Source organism: Tenrec ecaudatus, chromosome 4 (assembly GCF_050624435.1).
Source record: "Tenrec ecaudatus isolate mTenEca1 chromosome 4, mTenEca1.hap1, whole genome shotgun sequence".
Taxonomy (NCBI): domain Eukaryota; kingdom Metazoa; phylum Chordata; class Mammalia; order Afrosoricida; family Tenrecidae; genus Tenrec; species Tenrec ecaudatus.
In genome coordinates, this window is record NC_134533.1 from 176,758,663 (window position 1) to 176,781,520 (window position 22,858).

The 22,858-nt window shown below is 39.3% G+C and overlaps 1 protein-coding gene across 2 annotated transcripts in view; it reads left to right on the forward strand.

The window, feature by feature from the left end:
* CLASP2 (cytoplasmic linker associated protein 2) overlaps positions 1 to 22,858 on the forward strand; it is a 174,822-nt gene that overhangs the window by 127,897 nt on the left and 24,067 nt on the right. Inside the window, exons 22-31 of one of the 2 annotated variants that reach the window (XM_075547082.1) lie at positions 1,188 to 1,294; positions 4,676 to 4,920; positions 8,974 to 9,037; positions 10,667 to 10,669; positions 14,005 to 14,168; positions 14,884 to 14,962; positions 15,092 to 15,142; positions 18,302 to 18,445; positions 20,932 to 21,075; positions 21,877 to 21,983. In XM_075547082.1, the coding sequence (XP_075403197.1) occupies positions 1,188 to 1,294; positions 4,676 to 4,920; positions 8,974 to 9,037; positions 10,667 to 10,669; positions 14,005 to 14,168; positions 14,884 to 14,962; positions 15,092 to 15,142; positions 18,302 to 18,445; positions 20,932 to 21,075; positions 21,877 to 21,983 (1,108 nt within the window). The remainder of the gene's footprint in view (positions 1 to 1,187; positions 1,295 to 4,675; positions 4,921 to 8,973; positions 9,038 to 10,666; positions 10,670 to 14,004; positions 14,169 to 14,883; positions 14,963 to 15,091; positions 15,143 to 18,301; positions 18,446 to 20,931; positions 21,076 to 21,876; positions 21,984 to 22,858) is intronic. The other variant, XM_075547084.1, reaches the window with a different exon arrangement.

Sequence of the window (22,858 nt, forward strand, 5' to 3'; positions counted from 1 at the left end):
TGAAGGATGACTACATTTTCGCTGTCTGTGCATCCATCCCAGATTTTTGTCCTTTTCAGTTTCCATTGAATAATAGTCATGTTTTCATTTTTTAAATTAATTTATTGCACAGCAAATCATTTGTGATTTTTTTAACCCTTCAAGTAACTTTTTCCCCCTGAGCAATCTTATTTGAATATTTTCCTCACTGGCAGATGAACATTATTCTTTTGTATAACCTAACTTATGTTTCTTTAAAATTTAGACTTGTTTTATGTTCTTAGTTATGTGCTTCATCTCTATACATGTGTTTAAAAAATGAAAAAGAAAAACCAAAATGGTGGATGAAGTGTTTTAATAGTAAGTTATGATAGAGAAAATAATGGGGAACAGAATTCATCTCTGGTTTGTCTTAGAATGCCGGGCACATAGGCACTTTGAATAAACACCAAATGGTATCTCTTATTTACAGAAATTAAAATCACCTTAATTTGTAGAAGAAAAGATAATAAGGAACTTTTTGTCCTTGTCAATTCTTGCTGTGGCTTCAGGGAACTCCCTAATCTTCATCCATATGCGCATTGATTTTTGTCCCGGGTCCCTCTCTGGCTTCCCCAGAGAGATGGGATTAGCCTGACTGAAACCACTGGATAAAGTACAGGGCTGTGGACTTGTATGCCCTTGCTTGGCCAGCTATTCTTTCTTCCATCTTCCTGGTCATAAATGTACCACAGCGGCTGTTCTTTAAATCCAAGGAGCCTTGATGGCGTAGTAAGTGGCACATTTGCCTGCGAGCCCAGGGTCAGCAGTTTGAACTCCCAGCTGCTCCATAAGAGAAAGGTGCGGTGTTCTGCTCTCATAAAGATGGACAGCCCACAGGGGAGCTCCACTCCGTCCTGCAGCTTTGCTGTGGGGTAGCATTGACTCAGTGGCAGGGAGTTTTTCTTTAAATTTGTTTTCCACATTGTTAAAAATCTTACTTGTACTTAGCTTTTCATTTTGCCAAAAATTAAAGGTCCCCCCCCAAAAAAAATTAAATGTGCCCAGGGAATAATACAATACTGCTTTTAAAATGCTTTGCCCCATTGGTTTTTGTTTTTTGTGATTTTTATTTTTCCTCTCCCTCTTAAAGGTCTTAAAGTGTCCCAACCTGACCCTGTTACATTTATGGCTCTCTCACAGATCACTTCCTTTTTCCTATGAAACAGGTCCAGGGTATGGAATCAGCCAATCAAGCCGACTGTCATCCTCCGTCAGTGCCATGCGCGTCCTGAACACAGGTTCTGACGTGGAAGAGGCTGTAGCAGATGCTTTGGTATTTTTCTATATTTCTTTATCATTTTAAATATCCTAATTAGGAAACTAATGTGTAAGTAAACCATTTAACCAGTTTGGGGAAGAAGATCGAAGAATTGCCGTAGATTAGATCTAAGATGAGAAAGTGTACTGTCATCAGATTTTTGCAATATAAAAAGCAGAGCATAATAATTAAGTATTGATCTTTATTGATTAGTTAAGATTTTAACCCAGGACCAATACTAACTGATGGGAAATGTCAGGAGTATAAATGGTGACTTTTTCACGTGGTAATCCTGTGTTCTGCACCGCAAAGGTGTGTGGATAGGCACCCTTTGAGGTATGTAAGTTCAGGCTAGCTTAACCAGTGGTTAAGTATTTTCTCGTGAGGAACAATTTTGTTTTGCCCCAATAATTTGTAGTTTCAAAGCTCACAAATTATAATTAAGATAACTCCCTGGTTCTCTGTGTCCAACACACATAAAGAAAACACTGAGGCTTAAAAGCCATTTATGATCATTTATCTAAAGAGAACTGTAGGTCGCTGTAATTTATTCACACTTTATTATGAAAGTAGTATCATTTCAAATAATATATAGATTTGATTTTCACCAGTTCCCATCAGTTCCGTATATTTCCTCTTGACTTAGACTTTCAGTAGAATTTACTCAGTCTCTGAAGCAGACTTATTAAAGATTGTGTTTATTTTGAAATTTTGAAAATTTATTATGCCTTTTAGAACTGTAGTTCACATCTTAACCAGTGTTGATATAATTTTTACCACATAAATTTGATAAGCAAGCTTTTAAAGAAACTAGTCAAAAAATGGGTCTTATATAATGACATTTGTTTCTGCTCTAATATCCTATGCCTCTTTACCATAGCCATTTGATGTTTTTTAAATATATAAATTAATATAAGCAAGGACATGGTCATTCTCTGAGGCATGAGATACACGGGTCACGCCGTTATCTGACGTAAAATTGGTCAGGTGTCTTTTTCCTCATAAAGACATTTCTCAACTAACAATGTTCTAGATTGTTTGTGTTCTAAATGGGTGCTTAGCAGTTACATTTCTGGCTTACACACAGTTGTATGATTTGAATGGGCAATTCTTCCAGTGTTAATTATCTATTAAAATGGTGTGTGTGAACTATATGAGGGACATTGGACCATGAAAGTTAAAGTCTGCACTCCAGTAACAGATTCTGATAATTGTTGTTTGCATACTCCAGTTATAGCTACCAATGTTTAGGAAAAGATAATCATAAGACTGAAAATGAACTTCAGAAACAGCAAAAGAAACCAAACCGGAGAAGACCTGAGCTTCTTTGGGAAAACTGGTTATGGGATTAGTTTGTCACTTAAGTATTTCTCTTTGGACTAAAGTATACTGGCAAGATTAAAAATTCCTCTTGCTAAAAGCAATTCGTTTGTACCACTGTGCTAAAAAAATGTTTCTGATCATGGGCATTGTTGGTAATGCCTGTTTCACTGTGCTGTTTGGCAAAATGTTCTTCATTATTTTCAATTTTTCTCCTTAAAAATTTACTGCTCTCAGCTCTTAGGAGACATACGGACTAAGGTATAGACATTGATATTTTCTGACATCTTTCGATTACATAATTTTATTTCTTTTGCTTCCTCAGTTTAACAGATGATAGTCCTGTGTAAAACTTTAAGTGGAAGTAATCATTCTTAGACATACGTCTGTTTTTTTGCACATCTAATTATCAATAAGGAGATATGGCTTTAACAGAGTGTCCGGTGGGCTTGCTGGTCCTTGGCTGTTGAATCTGTCTTATCAGCGTGGTGAAGTCTTTAACACTGAAGTGCATAACAAAACTGATCCTGGAGTCTAGGACAGAAACACGACAGCATTATCTTTCTAAATTTGGACACCTGAGTCTGCCAAGAAAATTGAAATGCATTCTCTAATTCCATCTCAGGCATTTAGTAATAGAAGCATCATTGTAGAATTACCAAAAATTAAGTTCAAATCATGTTGCTGTTTGATTGTAGACTTTGGAGAGTTTGTAACTACTTCATTTAACTCCCTGCTATTGAGCCGAGTCCAACCCAGAGTGACCCAGTAGGACAGTAGAACCACTCCTTGTGGTTTCCCAAGACCACCAGTCTTTCTTGGAGCGGCCAGCCTCATCTTTGTGCCACGCAGAGCAGCTGGAGGATTCAAACTGTGACCTGATACAGGCAGCTCAGCATATAGCCCACTATGCCGCCAGGCCTCCTAAACCTGTATCAGGTCATGTAAAAGTGTATGTCCCTCTCTTCCAAGGAGATCTTGAAGATGTTTTTCTCTGATCACCTTCATGGTGAAAATAAGATAAGGTTGGTGTAAGTAACACCCTTAGGTATAAAGAAAAAGAGGAATCCGAATATGCTTTCTAATGTTTATTGAAGTAGACAGTACAGAAACAGGCAGATACACTAGATCTAAAGCAGTTTCAGGCCAAAAATAATAGTAAGCAGAGAAGGTTCTCAGATCATTCTTTGTCTGTGGTTTACTTCTCGGACGCCTTAAAGTTGGGTACAGAGAACGATGAATAGCAAGAAGAGTGGTAGAAAAGCGAAAGGAGAATAAAGGGAAGAGAAGGTTGAAAACACCAAAATGTACTGCCGTCAGAAAAAACACGAAACATCACTGCTGTGGGTTTCCAATCCTTTAACTCTTTACCGGAGCAGACAGTCTCATCTTTCTCCTGGGGAGCAGCTGGTGGGCTTGAGTCACAGACCTTGTGATGAGCAGTTCCATGCGAATCTCCACCACCAGGGCTTACTTGAGAAAAGGGAGAAGTAGGAGCTCACACAGGGAAAAATAGGAGTTTTTCAATCCGCTGGCTCATCCCTTTAAAAGTTCATGTTATTTTCTCTTACAGTTTCTCTTCCTTTACATTTTGCTAATTTACATCCTAGTAATTCTGCTAACCAAAAACCTAGCAGCCCGAAGCTACCAGCTGTTGTGTGGATGGGAGCTGTGGCAGTGTATCTCGTAAAGACTTACAGCCTGGGAGGCCGTAGGGGCAGTTCTGCTCTGGCCTGTAGAGTCTCTAGGACTTGTAATCGGCAAGAGGACACCAGACAACAATTCTTTGCCCTCCGTGAAAAAAGGAAAAGGCCCACATTTTCAGTTCCACATACGTGAACTTCCATATAGTCTTAATCTACTTCTCCCACTCTCCGTAGTGAAAGAATACTTCACCTTGACTAACTTCTAAATCACGTTTTCTGAAGAAAAACTAAATATTGACACTGTATTGTAATTATTAGCAGCATGCTTTGCACTGATTTTAAAGCAAAAAATCCATCCTTTTTGGTGGTAGAAATTGCTGAGCAAACAGTTGTTTAAGTCACCGCTAATGAGATCCTCTGTGTGTGACAGAGAAAGCCAGCCAGGAGAAGACGCGAGTCCTATGGGCTGTGCTCAGACGACGACGCCAACAGCGACGCGTCCAGCGCCTGCTCGGAGCGCTCGCACAGCTCCCGCAACGGGAGCGTGCCCACGTACATGAGGCAGACCGAAGATGTGGCAGAGGTCCTCAACCGATGTGCCAGTTCCAACTGGTCAGAAAGGAAAGAAGGCCTTCTGGGTCTGCAAAATTTACTCAAAAATCAGAGAACATTGAGGTAAGGTGTATTGTCTTAAAACAGTTGGCCTACCCATGTTTGCATGCTTGGACTCGATTTTGTCACTCAAACAATGGAGAGCTAATGGACCGCTTGTGGCGGAGTTGGGCTGCTAACCGTCAGGTTAGCCGTTTGAGCTCACCTGCCAGCTACTCCCTGGTAGAATGATGAGGTTGTCAACTCCCGTAAAGATTTGTGGTCCAGTGTGGGAATTGTGCCCCATCTGATCCAGCCACACCGAGGGAAACCACTGGGGGAGTGTAGCAGAACAGCAAGGGAATGGAGTGACAAGGTCCCCAGGGAATGCTGAAGGTGGACTTTGGGGCCAGGGCGGGGTGCCCCAACAGACTGGACTGGAAAACACTCCTAAGGGCCAACAAACGATCCTTGAGCTTAACTACAAGCTTTTCTTTCTTGTGTTTTGTTCTTTGTCAATGGTTTGTTGTTTGGTTGTATATTGTTGCTTGGTTTTGCTCTGTCTTGTTTTTGTGCATGTTAATATCTCCACAGGTCTGTCTAAATATGATAGGCTGAATGAACGATCTGGAGGAGAAAACAACAGGACCGACAGTTTGGGGGACATGGGATAGAGGGAGTTGGGGGGAAAGGAAGTGGTGTTAACAAACCCAGGGACAAGGGAACAACAAGTGATCCAAGTTGGTGGTGAGGTGGTGGGTGTGGGAGGCCTGGTAGGGCATGATCAAGGGTAATGTAACCAGTTGGAATTGCTGAAACCCAGGTGGGGACTGAGCATGATAGTGGGACATGAGTAAAGTCAAGGGAAATAGAGCAAAAAGCTGGGAGGCAAAGGGTATTTATAGAGATCTAGATAACGACATGTACCTATGCAAATATATTTATATATGAGGATGGGGAAATAGATCTATGTGCATATATTTATAGGTTTAGTATTAAGGTAGCAGAAGGACATTGGGCCTCCACGCAAGTACTCCCTCAATGCAAGAACGTTTTCTTCTATTAAATTGGCATTCTATGATGCTCACCTTCCTGACACAACTGAAGACAAAGCCAGTGAATAAGCAAATGTGGTGAAGAAAGCTGATGGTGCCCGGCTATCAAAAAGTATAGCATCTGGGGTCTTAAAGGCTTGAAGGTAAACAAGCGGCCATCTAGCTCAGAGGCAACAAAGCCCACATGGAAGAAGCACACCAGCCTGTGCGATCACGGGATGTCGAAGGAATCAGTTATAAGGCATCATCAGAACAAAAAAATCTTACCGTAGTGAATGAGGGAAGGGAAGTGCAGAGCGGAGACCCAAAGCCCATTTGTTGACCACTGGAAATCCCCTTGCACAAGGGTCTAGGGGAGGAGATGAGCCATTCAAGGTGCGATGTAGCAACGATGAAAAATACAACTTTCCTCTAGTTCCTGAATGCTTTCTCTCCCACCCCCACCCCCAAACTCTCATGATCCAAATTCTACCTTGCAAGTCTAGCTAGACCAGAGGATGTACACTGGTACAGATAGGAACTGGAAACACAGGGAATCCAGGGCAGGTGATCCCTTCAGGACCAGTGGTGTGAGTGTCGGTAGAGGGAGAGTGGGTTGGAAAGAGGGAACTGGTTACAAGGATCTACATGTGACCTCCTCCCTGGAGGATGGAAAACAGAAAAGTGGGTGAAGGGAGACGTCGGACAGGGCAAGATATGACAAAATAATAATTTATAAATTATCAAGGACTCATGAGGGAGGAGGTAGTGGGGAAGGAGGGGAAAGAATGAGGAGCTGATGCCAGGGGCTTAAGTGGAGAGCAAATGTTTTGAGAATGATGAGGGCAATGAATGTACAGATGTGATTTGCACAATTGATGTATGTATGGATTGTGATAAGAGCTGTATGAGCCCCTAATAAAATGATAAAAATAAAAGATTTTTGGTCTCAGAAACCCTAGGAAGCCGTTCTACCCTGCCCTGTAGTATTGCTATGTGTCGTCATTGACCCCAAGCAGTGGTGCTTGTTGGACAAACGTCTCTGGCTTGTCTTAAATTCTGAAAGTGCAATCTAGTTGTTTTTCCTAGGCTTTAGTCCAGGGGTCCTCAAGCTTTTTTAATAGGGGGCCAGTTCACTGTCCCTCAGACCCATTGGAGGGCCGGACTATTGTTTAAAAAACAACTATGAACAAATTCCTATGCACACTGCACATATCTTACTTTGAAGTCAAAAAACAAAACAGGGCAAAAACACCCAGTGGGCCGGATCAGAGTTCTCAGCGGGCCGCAGTTTGAGGATGCCTGCTTTAGACCTTTAGAATAGCTACACTATAGTTTACTAAATTGCATATTAATTCATTGGCTCTGTTTAAAGAAATATATTTAAGGAAATTTTTTTATTCCTAAATAGAAGTTAAAAATTATTCTCTCAAAAGATTATAATAAAGCTGGTTTATTGAAGTCCCTTTCTGGTAAAGTTTCCACAGAGGACCATGTGTACACTCTTTGGAAACAAAGCTGTGTTCTCAGTGTTGAAATAATACTGGATATATGAGAGAAGATGAAATTGGAGTGAATTTGCTTAAGGACAGAAGGAAGGTGTGTGTGTGTGTGTGTGTGTGTGTGTGTGTGTGTGTGTGTGTGTCTTTTGCTTGCTTTGCTCTCCTACATCATCCAGCATTGTCGTTACTATTACCTGTGGAATGTTTAAAGCCTCTGTTATTCACTCTTGAAGTCCCTAGTTGAGGAAACTGCTTCCGTTTAAGCTCTCTGTGACTGACACTCACCTTCCAGATAGATCATTGTGTGCCAGACCATTAAGTGATTGTCTGGACTGGGTTTTAGTGATGTTTTATGAAACGAAAACACATTAACTGCTAGTATCATGAAACGAAAACACGTTACTGCTAGATGTATCACTGTTTTTTCAAAGGACTTGTACAGTATGAGAGTTAACTATACTAAGGCCCTGCATGAAGAAAATTTGTGGAAAATGGAATTAAAAGATAATGGTGCTTTCCATCAACCCTTTGAATTCCCCTCATATATACAAGGAGATATCAAAGCACAGTGCATTAGCTCTTGGCCTCTTAACAAAAGATGATTGGTTTGAACCCACACACTGCTCTCTGTAGAGAAAGAACCTGCCAATCTAGTCCTGTGAGAATGACTGCCTAGGAAACTGCAGGGCAGCTCCACTCTGTCATCAAGTGTCCTGTGAGCGGACATCAACCTCATCAAACAAAAACATTGCATGAATTGTTTGACTGTTTGCTGGATTTTAAAATACTTAAATGCATGTGTGAAAGGAAGCATACCTTTATTTAAAATGCTGTTAACATTGAACTTTTCTCAAGTTTTATTAAAAGGACCTACTTTCAAATAATGCAAATAAACCAATTTGAATGTGGCGAAATATGGAGGACTCCTTCCTGACTTGCTATTCTTTTTAAATCAGAGTTTGAATTACTAGCTGTGTGTTTATTTCAAGGAGTATTATACCTATATAATTTTTTATAAACATTTTATTAGGGACTCATACAACTCTTATGATACCTATATAATTTAAAAGAAGTGCTTGTCTGTGTAATATCCAGTGCAAATTCATGTGTGCATATTCCACTCAAGGAATTACTGACTAAATAAATCATCAAAATATTGTTCACAACTCCATCAGGATTAGGATAATATTAGCTTCAGTGTACATTTTAAATGGCAAAGGGACTAGACCTCCTATTTTAGAAGACTTCAGAATCTAGATGGCAAAATTTAAGAAAACATCCTAGAACTTACTAAGGAGAAGAGTCGTGTCCTGGAGAGGTCACTTGTAAACGACCTTGTTCTACATTAGGGAAATGTCATGGTACTTTTTTTTCATACAACTTTTAACATAATGTGGTTTACAACAGATTGTTATTGTCATTGTTTTAATAGACTGTCCATTTAGCCCTATTAAATGTTTTTTTAATTATCAGTATTGAGGGCTAATATTTTTACTCTTTTTATTTTCATGTTTTAAAGAACTCTAAATACATGTAAGGTCACCATTGTTTGGCTTTTTCCTACAACAAGATACTAATTAGTCACCTTATTATTTTGACAGTCGAGTTGAACTGAAAAGACTATGTGAGATTTTTACAAGGATGTTTGCTGATCCTCATGGCAAGGTATGTTTTGGTATTTAAGATTATTTACTCATATATCCTTTGTGTTACTCGCCCCTTCCTTACAAAAAAAGAGTAACCAAAAAACCAGGAAGCCTTTTTTTCCCTCTCCTTTATCATTGTCTCAGAATGGTGCTAACATTTTCAAACATGATTGGAAGTAAGTGTGTGACAGGGCGCGTTTTAGCAATTGCTCTCTGAAAGCCTTTCAGCCTTGTCCAGTAGTAGATTGTCCAACCGGAGAAGCTGAAGGGTAGAACAACAAGCACTACTCTCGGGAGGCATGCAATAAATTATCCTGCATTTTAACTCAAGGGTGGATGTAATTGCGTATTACTAAGAGTTTTGTACGATTTGTAAAGGAAATCATTTGCGGTAAATAGAAAACAATAAAAAACTATGGTTCTCGTCATAGTTTGGTAGTATTACAAAAGAAGCATTTTGCACATTAGATATAGTTGATAAAGACTGAAAACTTGGCTTTAATGGCTATTAAAATTCATTTGATTAAATACTTCACTTGTGATCTGCATGTGTATTTGATAATTTTGTTTGGTATTTCTAGAGATTCCTATATAAAAATGTATTCACTTGTTCTGTTTTCTAGCATTGTGTTGGACAATGGTACAGCATTATCAGTATCTTCCCTTAGGATATCAAGCATTTGCAGGGGTGCGCCAACCTAAATGTGAGGAGATATAGAAGGGACATTTTCAGAAAAACGTCAAATTTCTGTACTGTTCTGGTTTATTTTGGTCTTCACTTTACTCTCACATACATCATTTCTTCATGTTTCCCATTTTTTATATGTCCATTACGTACAACACTGCTTAAACATATTAAAAACCTACTTTATACTAAAATCTAGCTAAAAGTTTAAATCAAGTGGAGGACATACTTTCAAGTTGAACCTATAACCATTTTTCAATGGTATTGCAACCAATAGCAATTTAGAACATAAAGTAGCAAATACATGATGTAAAGCTTTTTACCATGTTTTCAAAAGGTAGTGCAAAATAGTCCTCAGTGATACAGAGAGCAAACTATCATCAAATCAGCTCCACCTCATCGCAACTGTGCATAAGGCTTCCCAGACTGGAAATCTCTCTGGGAACAAGTAGCCTTATTTTTCTCCCGCAGAGCGGGAGCCACCAAACTTGTGGCTCGCACTTGAATGCTTACTGGCCAGTGCCGTCCGGCCCCTTTTTCTGGGCATGAATAGTGGACTTAGATTGCTTGGGTCAAGTTCCAGCTTTGCGCTACTACATACTGGTAGTGTGTGCCTTGGTTTCTGGACCTGTAAAACACAATTAGTAATCAGTCATACCTACCTTATAAGCTGGGCATGGAAATTAAACGAGTAAAGCCTGCAAACATACCAAACACTATATAAGTTTGAAACGTTTTTAACGTAAATTTTTCAATATATAAAATGAGACATTTCAGAATGTGTACCCCATGTGGTTGTAGCACGTGACACTAAGTCTTCACGGTGGTGCACGCTGTGTCTTGACATTTTATGGCCCTTGCGTCGACCTTTTGAAACATCCGTGTGTGAGCCTCGGACGCCAGAGTGGGAGTAACATCTACAGCTTGCACTTCCGTGGGCACAAGTGAGTGCCCTGCTCTCAGAGGGTCGCATCTGGTCTGCCAACGAGGCCTTAGTGGCTGCAGCCTCATCGGGGAATTAAGGTTGTGCTATCAACAGTTACAATCTTTACCTTCCTCATAGCAAACGGTAACTTGTGAAAATAAAAGTGCTTCTGACGGGAAAATAAGGAAAGGAAAGGACAGACGCCATTTTGGATTCCGTGCCTTGAACTAGACGTTGGCCTCTTGAGAACAGGGAGTGAGGGTTAGTGTTGGGCTCTTTACGGAGCCCAAGCACAGCAGAGACTCAGAGATGAAAGGCTCGGGACAACACGGTTGTTTCATTTTCTTGACAAGGATGTGAGGGAAGCATAGGAAAGCCTCATGCCCCTCTTCCTCATACTCATTTAACTCTTGTTTTACAGTATTTTAATTTTATCATAAAACCTTGAAAAGCATTTGTCACTTTTATTTTCTAAGTGTTTTTCTTCCGTACAGGAACTTTGCATTGATGGCGACTAATTTGTGTGTTTTTCTTTTTTTCTTTTTTCCTTTTTGCATGCTGTCCCCTGTGTTGGAACTCTCAATAGAGAGTAAGTTGGTTCAATATTTGTTGGAAACCTAACTTTACTGCATGACTGTGAAATTAACCCTTTTTCTCTGTTTTCTCTCCTAAAGAGTTCATGCAGTGCTGGACCCTTTGCAATCCACGAAACGCTATTTGCAGTTATGCAAACTGTCATTCTGTTTGGAGATGTGCTTTCTTAATCTACTAATTAATCTAATTTGATTATGTTCTTCTGTTCTGTAGTTGATGACTGGCACACCTAAGATATAAGAAAGTTAAAGGGGAAAAACTGCCTCAATTGTAATATCTCAAATATTTTAATTCTGTTCTACTAAAATACAGCTGTGAGGTTTATGGAATTAAAACTTGACTTCATGGAAAGTTATTTACATGCATTTCCTGCATTGCCCCCCTCTTTTTTTAAGTTAGCCTCTGACCCTCCCATACGCTTTCTATTAATGTTATTCATCCATAAGAGACAGAGCAGTTTATGTGCAGTGATGCTCAGCTTTCTATTCTGAAGTAGTTTCTATCCCCAGGATTAGCATACAAGGAAATTGGGAAATGGCAGCATGTGGCATGAACTGTGCGAGAACAATGAAGTGGGAACTTTTGTGTGAAATCCCCTCCAACTGTGTCATTTGAAGATACACTACATATGTATGCCATGTATGAATTTTACTACATGAGACTCTATTGAGTCCATCAACAAGGTGGGACCCTGGTGCCACAATGGGCTCCACTGGGCTGCTGACCGCAGGGGTGACCTGTGTGAGGCCCCGGCTGCTCGACAGGAGAAAGATGAGGCTCTCCGCTCTGCTCTACAGGCCACTGTGATTCAAAATCAACTCGATGGCAGTGCGTTTATTGACCCGATAGACTTTTTAAATAATCTTCTCCTATATGGGGAATGCATTAAACAGCATGCCCACCTTTTGTAGTGCGCCATATTCACACTGTGTCTAACCAAAAGAAAATGCTTCCTACAGAACTCTTTTTTGGAGGAAATAGTTCAGAAATAGTTAAAACAGGGATATAATCTTTTGATTTGTGCACAGAATAGCCAATATGAGCCCAGAGAGAGAAGTTGGGGAATGCCAAAAAGTTTATAGGAAAGAGAAAGAAATGTGTTTTGGCTGAAATGAAGGAAAACAGTTTTACATCTTCCCTGACAGTACAGGGCAAATAACACCGCCTAAAATAAAGGGAAAACAAATTTTTTTAAAAGACATCTCCCCTGCACATCCACCTAATAACCCTTGATTGAGTCTTTGGCCTAGAACTTTTTCTAATTGGGTGGGAGTTAAGAGAACCTACTTTATGAGTGATGATGACAGTGTTGATGCACACGGGACAAGGGGTCCAGAAAGTCAGAGAATGTGGAAAGGACTCGCAGTCTCTGCTTTCACAAGTAAAGAGTATCTGGAGAAAATTGCTAAAATGTGAATTTTTTTTTTACTTGGATTCAAATAGTCGACTTAGTTACATTTCTGATAAAAATTCCACTTCTTACATAGGAGGAAAAAATTGAATTAATGTATAATAGTATAAAGGAAATTCAAGAAATAAAATAACATTGAAAACAACACTGTTAACTCAAAAATTAGCATGGTTACTTTTAGGATTATCAACTACTTTAAAAAACAATTTAAAAATATTTTTGTATTCATTAGGGGTTATAATTTGTCTTATAACATTGTCTTAAGATAATTATTCATCTAGAAGCAAATTTTCCAGAATGTTGTTAAATTTCTTGTAAAGTGTCATAACTTTGTTGATCACTTATTGGTAAGTGTTTTAATGAGATATATCAACTTCTGATTAGTAGAAGGCTTACATGTTTTTAATACATTTTTTATCATGTAGGTTAATAATTAGAACCAAGTATGTTAATATTAAGCCCCACCCATAGAAATGCCATCAAAAACTTTTTTTTAATATTTAAAAAAATCATTTTATTGGGGGCTCATCCAATTTTTTTTTACATTTTATCAGGGGCCCATACAACTCTTATCACAATCCATACATATACATACATCAATTGTACATTCTTTGCCCTAATCACTCTCAAAGCATTTGCTCTCCACTTAAGCCCTTTGCGTCAGGTCCTCTTTTTTTCCCCTCCCTCCCCACTCCCCCCTCCCTCGTGAGCCCTTGATAATTTATAGATTGTTATTTTGTCATATCTTGCCCTATCTTGCTCAAGAACGTTTTTTAAAGCATTAAAATTTAGGTACAGATTTTTATCTTGAGTTTATTTCATTTAGGTTTAGTTATAATTATTCCAAATCTTTTCAGATTACCTTTGGGGCAGTTTTTGTAATAATGCATCATATGCCAAAAAATTTTTTGACAACAGTGTCGTATAAATTTTATACTTTAAAGTACCGTCGTTGTCACTGTAGCCGTCCTCTGGTTTACTCATTGCCACTCTTCCAAAAAGCTGAGGGCCAGGGAGGATATAGATAGTACCCGCTCTGAATTACAGTTCAGCCAGCGTACGCTGTTGACATCATTGAAAACATTTAGGTGTGCCAGTCCTATGGCCAGTTTCTTTACCGAGTGATGCTGCATGGGATAGCTAATGTCGAACTTCTGCAGAAGTTGGATTACAATTCAATGTACTCTTGTATCACAGAGTCCAAAGAAAAGCAAAAGAGATTATTTTTCCGCTTGGCTGCCAATCGCTGTGCCTCTGATTCCTGTATTCCTTTCTGTTGCGGTTTTGGCTTAAACATAGAGGTCAACATTTCCTCCTTTTTCTCCTCCCGTCCCCTCTTTACCTTCCCTTCTCCCTTCTTATCAACTGCAGGTGTTCAGCATGTTTTTGGAGACTCTGGTGGACTTCATACAGGTCCACAAAGACGATCTTCAAGATTGGTTATTCGTACTGCTGACGCAACTGCTAAAAAAAATGGGTGCCGATTTGCTTGGGTCTGTTCAGGCAAAAGTTCAGAAAGCCCTGGATGTTACGAGGTATTTGTTTTTCTTTGTATGTATCAAATGTGCTTAGTTTGGGTGTCAAAAATAGAAAGTTCTTAATCATTTAGAATTATTTAGACTGTATGATTCCATTTGGATTCTAACTTTACATGGCATATTTAATGCAGCATTGGTCTTGGGATAAAACTGCATTTTTTGGTAAAAATGTTATTAACATTTCACGTTAGTATATTATTTCCATTAAAATACATCTGCAAAATAGAGTTGAAGATTGTATCCAGTCTAATTTTTAAAAAAAAGCATTTCCCTGAGTATAAGAAGAATATATAGCATAGAAATATTCAATTCTTTCTCAACCAGTGATAGATATATTGCTGCTTTCTTCTGTAGGTTGCTGACATAATTTATGTATACTATCCATTTACTAAGTTGAAGTGCATCTAGGATTCAGAATTTGGGCATAGGAAAGCATCTCTGAAAAGGAACTTTGTATGTAATGGATTTTTCTGTAGTTAAGACAAAATAAGCTATTACTTAGTGTACTGTTGCTTTTTAATACCATACTGGGTTTCAACTCAGCTGTTTCTGTTCTTTGGGGAATCACTTTTATTGTGCACCCATACTGACATTCTTGAGGGCTTGTTTTTGCCATGACACCTGCTTTGGTACTCAGCGTAGGCTTCTGTCCTTACATTTGCTGCAGACTTGTTTTTGACTTTTTCTCTCTTCTGCTCTTTTCCTCACTCAGAGAATCTTTTCCAAATGATCTTCAGTTCAATATTCTAATGAGATTTACAGTTGATCAGACCCAAACACCAAGCTTAAAGGTAATAATTAGTAGTCCTGAAAACTTTAAAAGAAATGATTCACTTTTAAAATAAATTGAAGTTAATGATTGTGTTGCTGCTGCACAAGAAGTTGTTCAATCAGTGGATTTTGTTTTCATAAACTTTCAGACAGCCAAGCCAGCACTTCGGGACCAGCTGCACTCTTTCGGGAGCCCCAAGGTTTTTGGTTTTATTTCAATCTGCATTATTTCTTAACTGTCTTTGCAACCTCTGCAGTGTTTCAGATAATGTGTGTCTGCACCTATTTTCAACCACTAACCTTTGTAAGCCTTCCAAGCATGTGCAGAGACTTGTCTTTAAATACTAGCCAAATGCCAGGCTGCCCTTTGGAGAGGCGTCCTGGGAGTCCTGTGTAGAATCAGGCATCACAGTCTGGCCACCTAACCCTAAGCGAGGAATGCAAACACGCTCTTTAAAGCCTTACCTACTCCTATGTTTGTGATTTCCCCAACACTTGTACTTTAAAATAATTTTTATTTTAAGAATTTTAATATTTCGGCCAAATTTCAGTGTTGTGTAATTTATTAAGGAAAAGATTTAAGTTTGATTTTAGTTTGATTTTATTTTTAGTTCTCATCTGTGAAACAGTAGCGCTTTTTCTTTTTTTAAAGTGGTGTATTTTGGATATGTGCATAAATTTTCAATGAGAATTGACTGTCAATCATATCTTGCATACATTTTCTAGTGAATTTATGATTGAATGACAGAAGAAAAAATATTTTGAAATAAAAGATGAGTCCTGAATTCTTTTCTAAAGAATTCATGTGAGTTATATACAAGATATTTTTTAGTGAGTTTTAAGTGAAATCAAAAGTCAGGGAAATAACAAGCATATATACCTATACAAGCCTTATATTTTTCTGCTCTATTCTGCACGAAATATATTTACACAAGCATTATTACCCAGATTGATTTAGCTTTCCCTTTATGGCTGAATTTGATTATGCCTCGAAGTTACGATTATGCTTCCTACCAGGATTCACTTAGCGTCAACATGTTAATTACTGTCTTTTCAAAGCTGCTTCATGAAAGAAGTTTCATCTGTTTTGATTTTGAAAAGTGACTTGCCGACCATAAAACTTACTTTGTATATTGATAAATATGCATTGAATTCAATATTGTACATCATTCCCCATAACATGATTAGTGTTATACTCTTCTGACAGTTATATTAATACTGTCAAGTGCTGTTGAAACCATACATAGAGATGTTTCATGGTCTAGCGGAAAGGGAAGTTTGAACCACCGTAAGAACTAAAGATGTGGGGTGAGTTGAGGAAGGGACTGAATTTGCTGAGGACCTTGAGAAAAAGAGTGTCATGTGATTTAATGTCAGAAAGGAAATACTAGACTAGGGGGAAATGGCAATACAAAATGACTATTTGAACAAGTAATATTCTTTAAGTAAAGATTAGATTTTTTTTCTTGGTCTCCTTTTCTGGGTTTCACAAATACATTGAAGGATTACAGAACTTAAAATAATGCTTTATTTGCTAATTTGAAAAAGAGAATATGTTGATTACCTTATTAAGATTATGAACACGTATACCTTGTGCTGAGTCCTCGTGGTGTGGAGAGCTAGGCATGGAGCTGCTGAGCGGGGAGGCCTGTGGCCTGGCCTCGTCTTGCACAGGTGTGCCGTCTCGGAAGTCCTCCGGGCAGTGCCACTGGCTCTGTAGGGTTACTGTGCGTCTGAGTCAGCTCAGCAGCAGTGGGCTTTGATTTGTAACTTTGTGTGATATTTTGCTAAAATAAAAACACTTATTTTATGCGCATCGTGGCTATTTTGCCTGTGAGCATAGTAAACACACTTGAAACTGAAAACTTTGTGTTCCTCTATTTACCAGTCACTCCCCTGATTGACTGTCACATAGGACAGATAAATATAATCAATTACTGTGACAAGTTAAAAACAAAATACACTGATGGTCATTTTTTAGATTTAATATAGTCACCCTTCAACTATTTCCGCTTATAGCAGGTGACATGGCTCCAAGAATCCAGGGTGTTGTGTGTTGCTTACTTTAATGGGATCTGCTACTTCAAAGCTAACCTGAAGTGTCTTCCCCAGTTCACTGTATATTTCACCCAGCATGGCTGACCCATTTCTCTCATTTCAGTATTGCTTTGTAAAATTTGGTTCATTATGAAATGAAGAAGGTAATTTGGTCTACTCTCTCTTTTTTGTTTTGTTTTTTTTTTTAACTGGAAGTAGGAAGCAGAAGTGGTGAAAGATTCTGGACCTTATTTTAATGGCTTACTTCCTAAATATTTACCTGGCATAGCATTTCCTTATTGTGAACGAGGAAAAAAATGACCATAAGATCAATCATAAAGGACAAATGAGCAATTTAAAACCTAATTACCTTAATCTTTAGTAATATCTTTCCAACTTGACATCTTAATCATTTTTAATTATTTAGCAAATCAGCATTTAACGTATATAGTGCTTGTCTAGATGCAAGGACTGTGTGCTCTGCCACGTGCCATTTCTAAAATGCAAAGGTGAAGTCTAAAAGAACTGTTACTTAGAAATCCTAGAATGTTGGAAGATGTGACTTCACCTCTTTTTCCTGCCCCCGCGTCACTGAGAGCAGGGAGGGCCCTGAGCATGGCCTACTGTACAGAGTAGAAAAGCTGAGTCTAAGCAAGAAGCAAATACACTTAGGAAACAGTCTTTTCCTTTGCTAATTTTGAAGCCTGCTTGCTGCCACCCACCGCCCACTAGCCACACAGACATAAAAAATCCTGGGAGAGTAATTGAGATTCTTTTTAGACCCGCACACCCTAACTCTTTTATACAAATAAGTACTCCCTTCCGTCACACCTGTGCATTAGACATTTTTGTGACACTTTTCTTTTGGAAGGCAGTGCTAGCAACTGATGGACTTGTAAAGGAAACCTCTCATTTCGTGGCACTAATGCATGTTTCACCAGAACACCTGTACATTGGCCACTTTGATTACCCACTTGATTTACCATGCCTCACTTACAAATGCTTTAGTTATTGTGTTTTGTTTTCTCCTCCGACAAGGAGAAGTTCACTGAGCTAAAGACTGGCACCCAGTGAAGCTAAACAAGAGTCAGCTATAGATTTCTAAGGCAGAGAAGAGTAAGTCTTCCCCAGTTGTTCACACACATTATTAGATGCTTGTCGCTCAGGTAGGTAGGTGGTTATATAACTTGTTTTTATGTTGTTGCTATCATTTCATTTCCCATTTACTAGAAATAATCTTCTCCTTGTTTCTGAAGTTGTTCTCCAGTGTCTCCTTCCATTGACCATTTAACTGTCCTTCCTCATTGTGCTTACCTCTACAGGTAAAGGTTGCTATTCTTAAATACATAGAAACTCTAGCCAAGCAGATGGACCCAGGAGATTTTATAAATTCCAGTGAAACTCGTCTGGCAGTGTCTCGGGTCATTACTTGGACAACAGAACCCAAAAGTTCTGATGTTCGGAAGGTAGGTTTTAATGTAAAGTTTAGAAGTTTAATTGGAAATAAGCAAGTAAGTCTTAGACTCAGGGAAAATCTAAACTATGAACAATAGTGGAATGAGCAGAAAGAAAAGGTTTTTAAATTAGAAAAGACCTTGTACCTTCTGCTGTGTGAGTACCACCTCCGCCCCCCTTTTCTGTTCCAACCACGGCCTCGCTATCTCCGGGCATGAAGAAGTCGCATCCAAATGGGCCAGTATGAAGTCCCCAACCCAGAGTGGTCAGAAGTATCGGGAGAAGGGAAGATGCACCTCTGGAACCTGCTGAGGACGGACGTAGCCAACTCAGAGGGTGACCGTGACAGAGTTTATGAACCATCCCTGCATCATGCAATCAACGAAGATCCGTCAAACCTCGCTGCACAACAGCCGCATCCAGAAGGAAGACAAGGAGCGGTGGGAAGGTGTCAAGGAGGAGATGGCCAGTGCCTTAGCCACGATGCGTGTGGACTATGAGCAAATCCAGATAAAGCCGATTGAAGATGCCTCCAACCTGCTGCTACTGAAGAGGCGGAAGAAGGCGCGGGCCCTAGAGGTGCGGCCCTGGCCCACTAGCTGCCCAGCGCCTCCTGATCGCCACAGGGAAAGCAATACCTCTCCACAGGAGTCCATTTTTAAAAGAAGTTATGTCTTCCTCCCTCTGCTGCTGGTAGGCACTGAGGCTTGTTGGTCACAGGAACCTGACATGACGCCACCACCTGCCTTGGTCTGGCCACCCCTGAGATGGACCTGTGGAGCCAAGAGGGAAGGCAGCAAGACACTCTTGAACCTGGGCTCATTTTGCAATTTTATCAGTAATTTGGCATAGACTTTTTATGAGGCCCCTCTTTTCGTCCTTCTCCCCACCCCTACACCCTTCCCCCACGTCCCGCCCCTCGATACCACAGGGTTCGGGATTTGTAAAAGGCTGTGTGTAACTCTTAGAGGGCTGGTGTGGGCCCTCCCCTCTGCCTTCCACGTCCACCCCACAGCACCAGGGCCCTTCCTGCTAAGGCAGTGACCAGGGACGACTGGAGCCAGCAGTGCACCCACCTCCCCCTGTGGCCCTCACTCGTGACCAGTGTGCCGTGTGTGTGTGTGTGTGTGTGTGTGTGTGTGTGTGTGTGTACAACTTGCCAGGTGTGACCCAGTGGCTTGGGGAGAGTTGTCTTACCAAAGATGTGCTGCCTCTGATCCCCTTCCCAATAGCCACTTCACCCCCTTCCTGATGATGAGGTGAGTGTGGCAGGGACTTCTGTGCCCTGGTTCCTGCCCCCTAGCCTTCACCTCCCCCAGGACCGGGCAGACCCGAGGGTCAGTGCTCAGCACCACTGCCTCCCTCCCACTGGTGGTGTGTCCTGCACTCGGACTGGTAAACTGTTGTTTCCTATGATTGAAATTGTCTGATTTAATCTTTTTTTGAAAGTACAGAATAAAGGGTACCTCGAGAGCCCAATAAAAGGAGCCCATAGCCAGTGTTTATAAGAGCAAGTATTACGATTCCTACCAAAGCTAGGGACAAGACATGAGTGTCTAATAAAATTACTCTTTAATAATTGAGCTTGAGTCCATGTCCAGTATAGTAAGAAAAGGGAATGAGATATAAATGTTGTCAGGAGACTAATCAAAACTGTATGATTGTCTGTAGACAACTGGTAAAGAGCCAGTTGGATTAGGATAGAAGAATAATAGAGCACACCAACATCTTCATTGAAGAATGAGCTTCCAATATTCCAAGGACTCTTGGGATGGCTTAGGATGGCTTTAGCAATGGCTTCATTTGGCCCCATTCGTTCTGTTTTCCAATGACAAAACAGCTGCTGGTGGGATGGGTAATAGGAAAGGTGAGAATGAAAGGGCTGATATTAAAAGAAACCTAAAATCTTCATCTGTTTTGGTAGGAAATCGTTAGAAAATATCAAGCTATTAAATAATTCAATAAGCCATTTAATGCCAACTATCAGAAAAAAACAACAACACTGAAGTCTAGAAAGTTGATAATGGTGCACTTGATGCTAATTCAGTGAGATGTAAATTAATTGTATCCAGGCAAGTGCAATTGATTGTTCTTCTGTGGAATTTATCCAATTTTGTATTTTGTTTTGTTTTTGGTCAGTTGATATAGTCATTACTGTTTGGCAATATATTTACGTTGTTTGAGTTCTCCTTAAGACCAGTTGTGACCAAAAAAAAAAAAGACCGGTTGTGACATCTTCTCAAATTCTCGTTAATTAGTGAGTTCAATAAAATCCTTGCCATGTGATAATTCTAAAAATTAAAAAAAGGAACTAAACAGGGAAATTGAGAATTATACCTTTTCTACTGTCTAGTGAAATAAATATGACATTAATTTTTTAGCATAGAAGAAATATTCAAAAGATATAGCAACAGAAGTGTTGAAATAGGCATAAGATCTCCTTTGGCTAACCAAAGTATATTTATTCATCTTCATCCTATGTGTCTTTGTTTTCTAGGCAGCACAGTCAGTGCTAATTTCCTTATTTGAACTCAATACTCCAGAGTTTACAATGTTATTAGGAGCTTTACCAAAAACTTTTCAGGATGGTGCTACCAAGCTTCTTCATAATCACCTTCGAAACACGGGCAATGGAACCCAGGTACTTCTCACTTCTTTATTTGGCTGTTGTAGAACGTGATGTTCATGAAGCAAATGTTCTTTAGAGGAACCACCTCTACCGTCAGGACTAGCCGGATGGCTTACTGCAGCGCTAACAATGAGGTTCTGGTGGGTCGTGTTCAGAAGGATTGTTCACATGAGATTACAGACATGTTGGGCTGTATGTGTTTGGTAGACGGGATGTTATTTTGGAGAAGTAAGAGCTGAGTAAAGAAAGATTGAAGTGTTGTATACTTTCTGATTTGTGCGGAATAATTTGCACCATATGCATAAAGAAGTGAATTTAGGTTCTATAAGACAGACAAGCATACCTTTGGTGGTAGGTAAAAGAGAAGACAAGCAGACTTACGGTGAAATTTTAGCAGTAAAAAAAATCATTTTGGGAATTCCTTGAGAAATAAAGATCTCTAACTAGAAAAGGGTTTGTTTCATTATCTCTTAAAATATAACCAGAGTTTATTCCCTTGGAGTTAAAAAGCAAACTCAAGGAGGAATCGCACTTGAGTAAAAAAGGAAATTGATAGTTTGAGATCTGTGAGTCCTTGAGGAAAAAGGTATTGATAATATTTGAGCACAGAAAGAAGCGGAGGAGAACAGGAAACGCCTAAGAGTTCCATGTCTTAATGGAGGGGAAGTTTTCCCCACCAGAAATAAATACTTAGACATTTAATATACTGACCTACTACTATGACTCGTTCATGCAATGCAGCCTAATGACGCTGTTTTCCTGAAGCGCGGGTCCTGAGATAAGTCCCTGTCACACTTACTGTCTCCCTCCCAGAGCTCCGTGGGGAGCCCTTTGACAAGACCCGCATCGCGTTCACCAGCCAGCTGGTCCAGTCCTCTCACCTCTCCTACCAACACGTCACAGCACACTTTATCTCCAAGGTAATAAAAGGGTAATCTTCTATTATGGCTTCTATTTACAAATTTCAGTTCTTAAGACAAATATATTACTGTAATTCTAATCAAGTTCTTCTTTGACTGCAAATGTCTTAGACAAGTAGAAACTTAGCAGATTTAAATATTATCAAGTTTATTTCAAAACTAATTCTACATGGTAAAGTAGGATATGAAAAATCTTTTTGTGAGCGAGTAGGAAATCTGCTGACCTAGCTTTGTAAAGATTGCTTATTTGCATAGAATGGCATACTTAGGTTTCTGACATGCTGTATAAATCAAGTAAATAGTAAAAAGCTATGGAGAGAAAGCATATGTTTTGTCTTTAATATATATTATATTCTCCGATATCAATAGGTCAAATTATAGTGATGGATTTTATTTCTAATACTGAACAACTACCACTAAAAGCAGAGGAAAAAATAAACTTGTAGATGAAAATAGGGAAGAATTAATCAAAATGGCATATTGCATATATTTTTAAGGCAAAAATGTGACTAAGGTTGATTGTAATTACAAAGTTACGGCACGTGTAAGTCTCGCAGTCTTGTGCAATTCACGGATGGACTGTATTTCAGATGAAGTTCTTAACTTATTAAGGAACTATTATTTCTTCCTTTTTCTGGACTTAGTAAAAAAAACTTAATCATTCTTATTTATAATTATTACTTTGATCTTTAAATTAACACATCATTTTATTGAGGGTTCTTACGTATGATTCATACATCCATATATCAAGTGGACATGTACAAATAGTGCCATCAGCAATTTCAAGACATTATCTTCCTTCTGGGCCCTTTGATATCAGCTCCTCTTAATTCCTTCCCTCTCCCAACCTGCCATCCTCGCGAACCCTTAATATA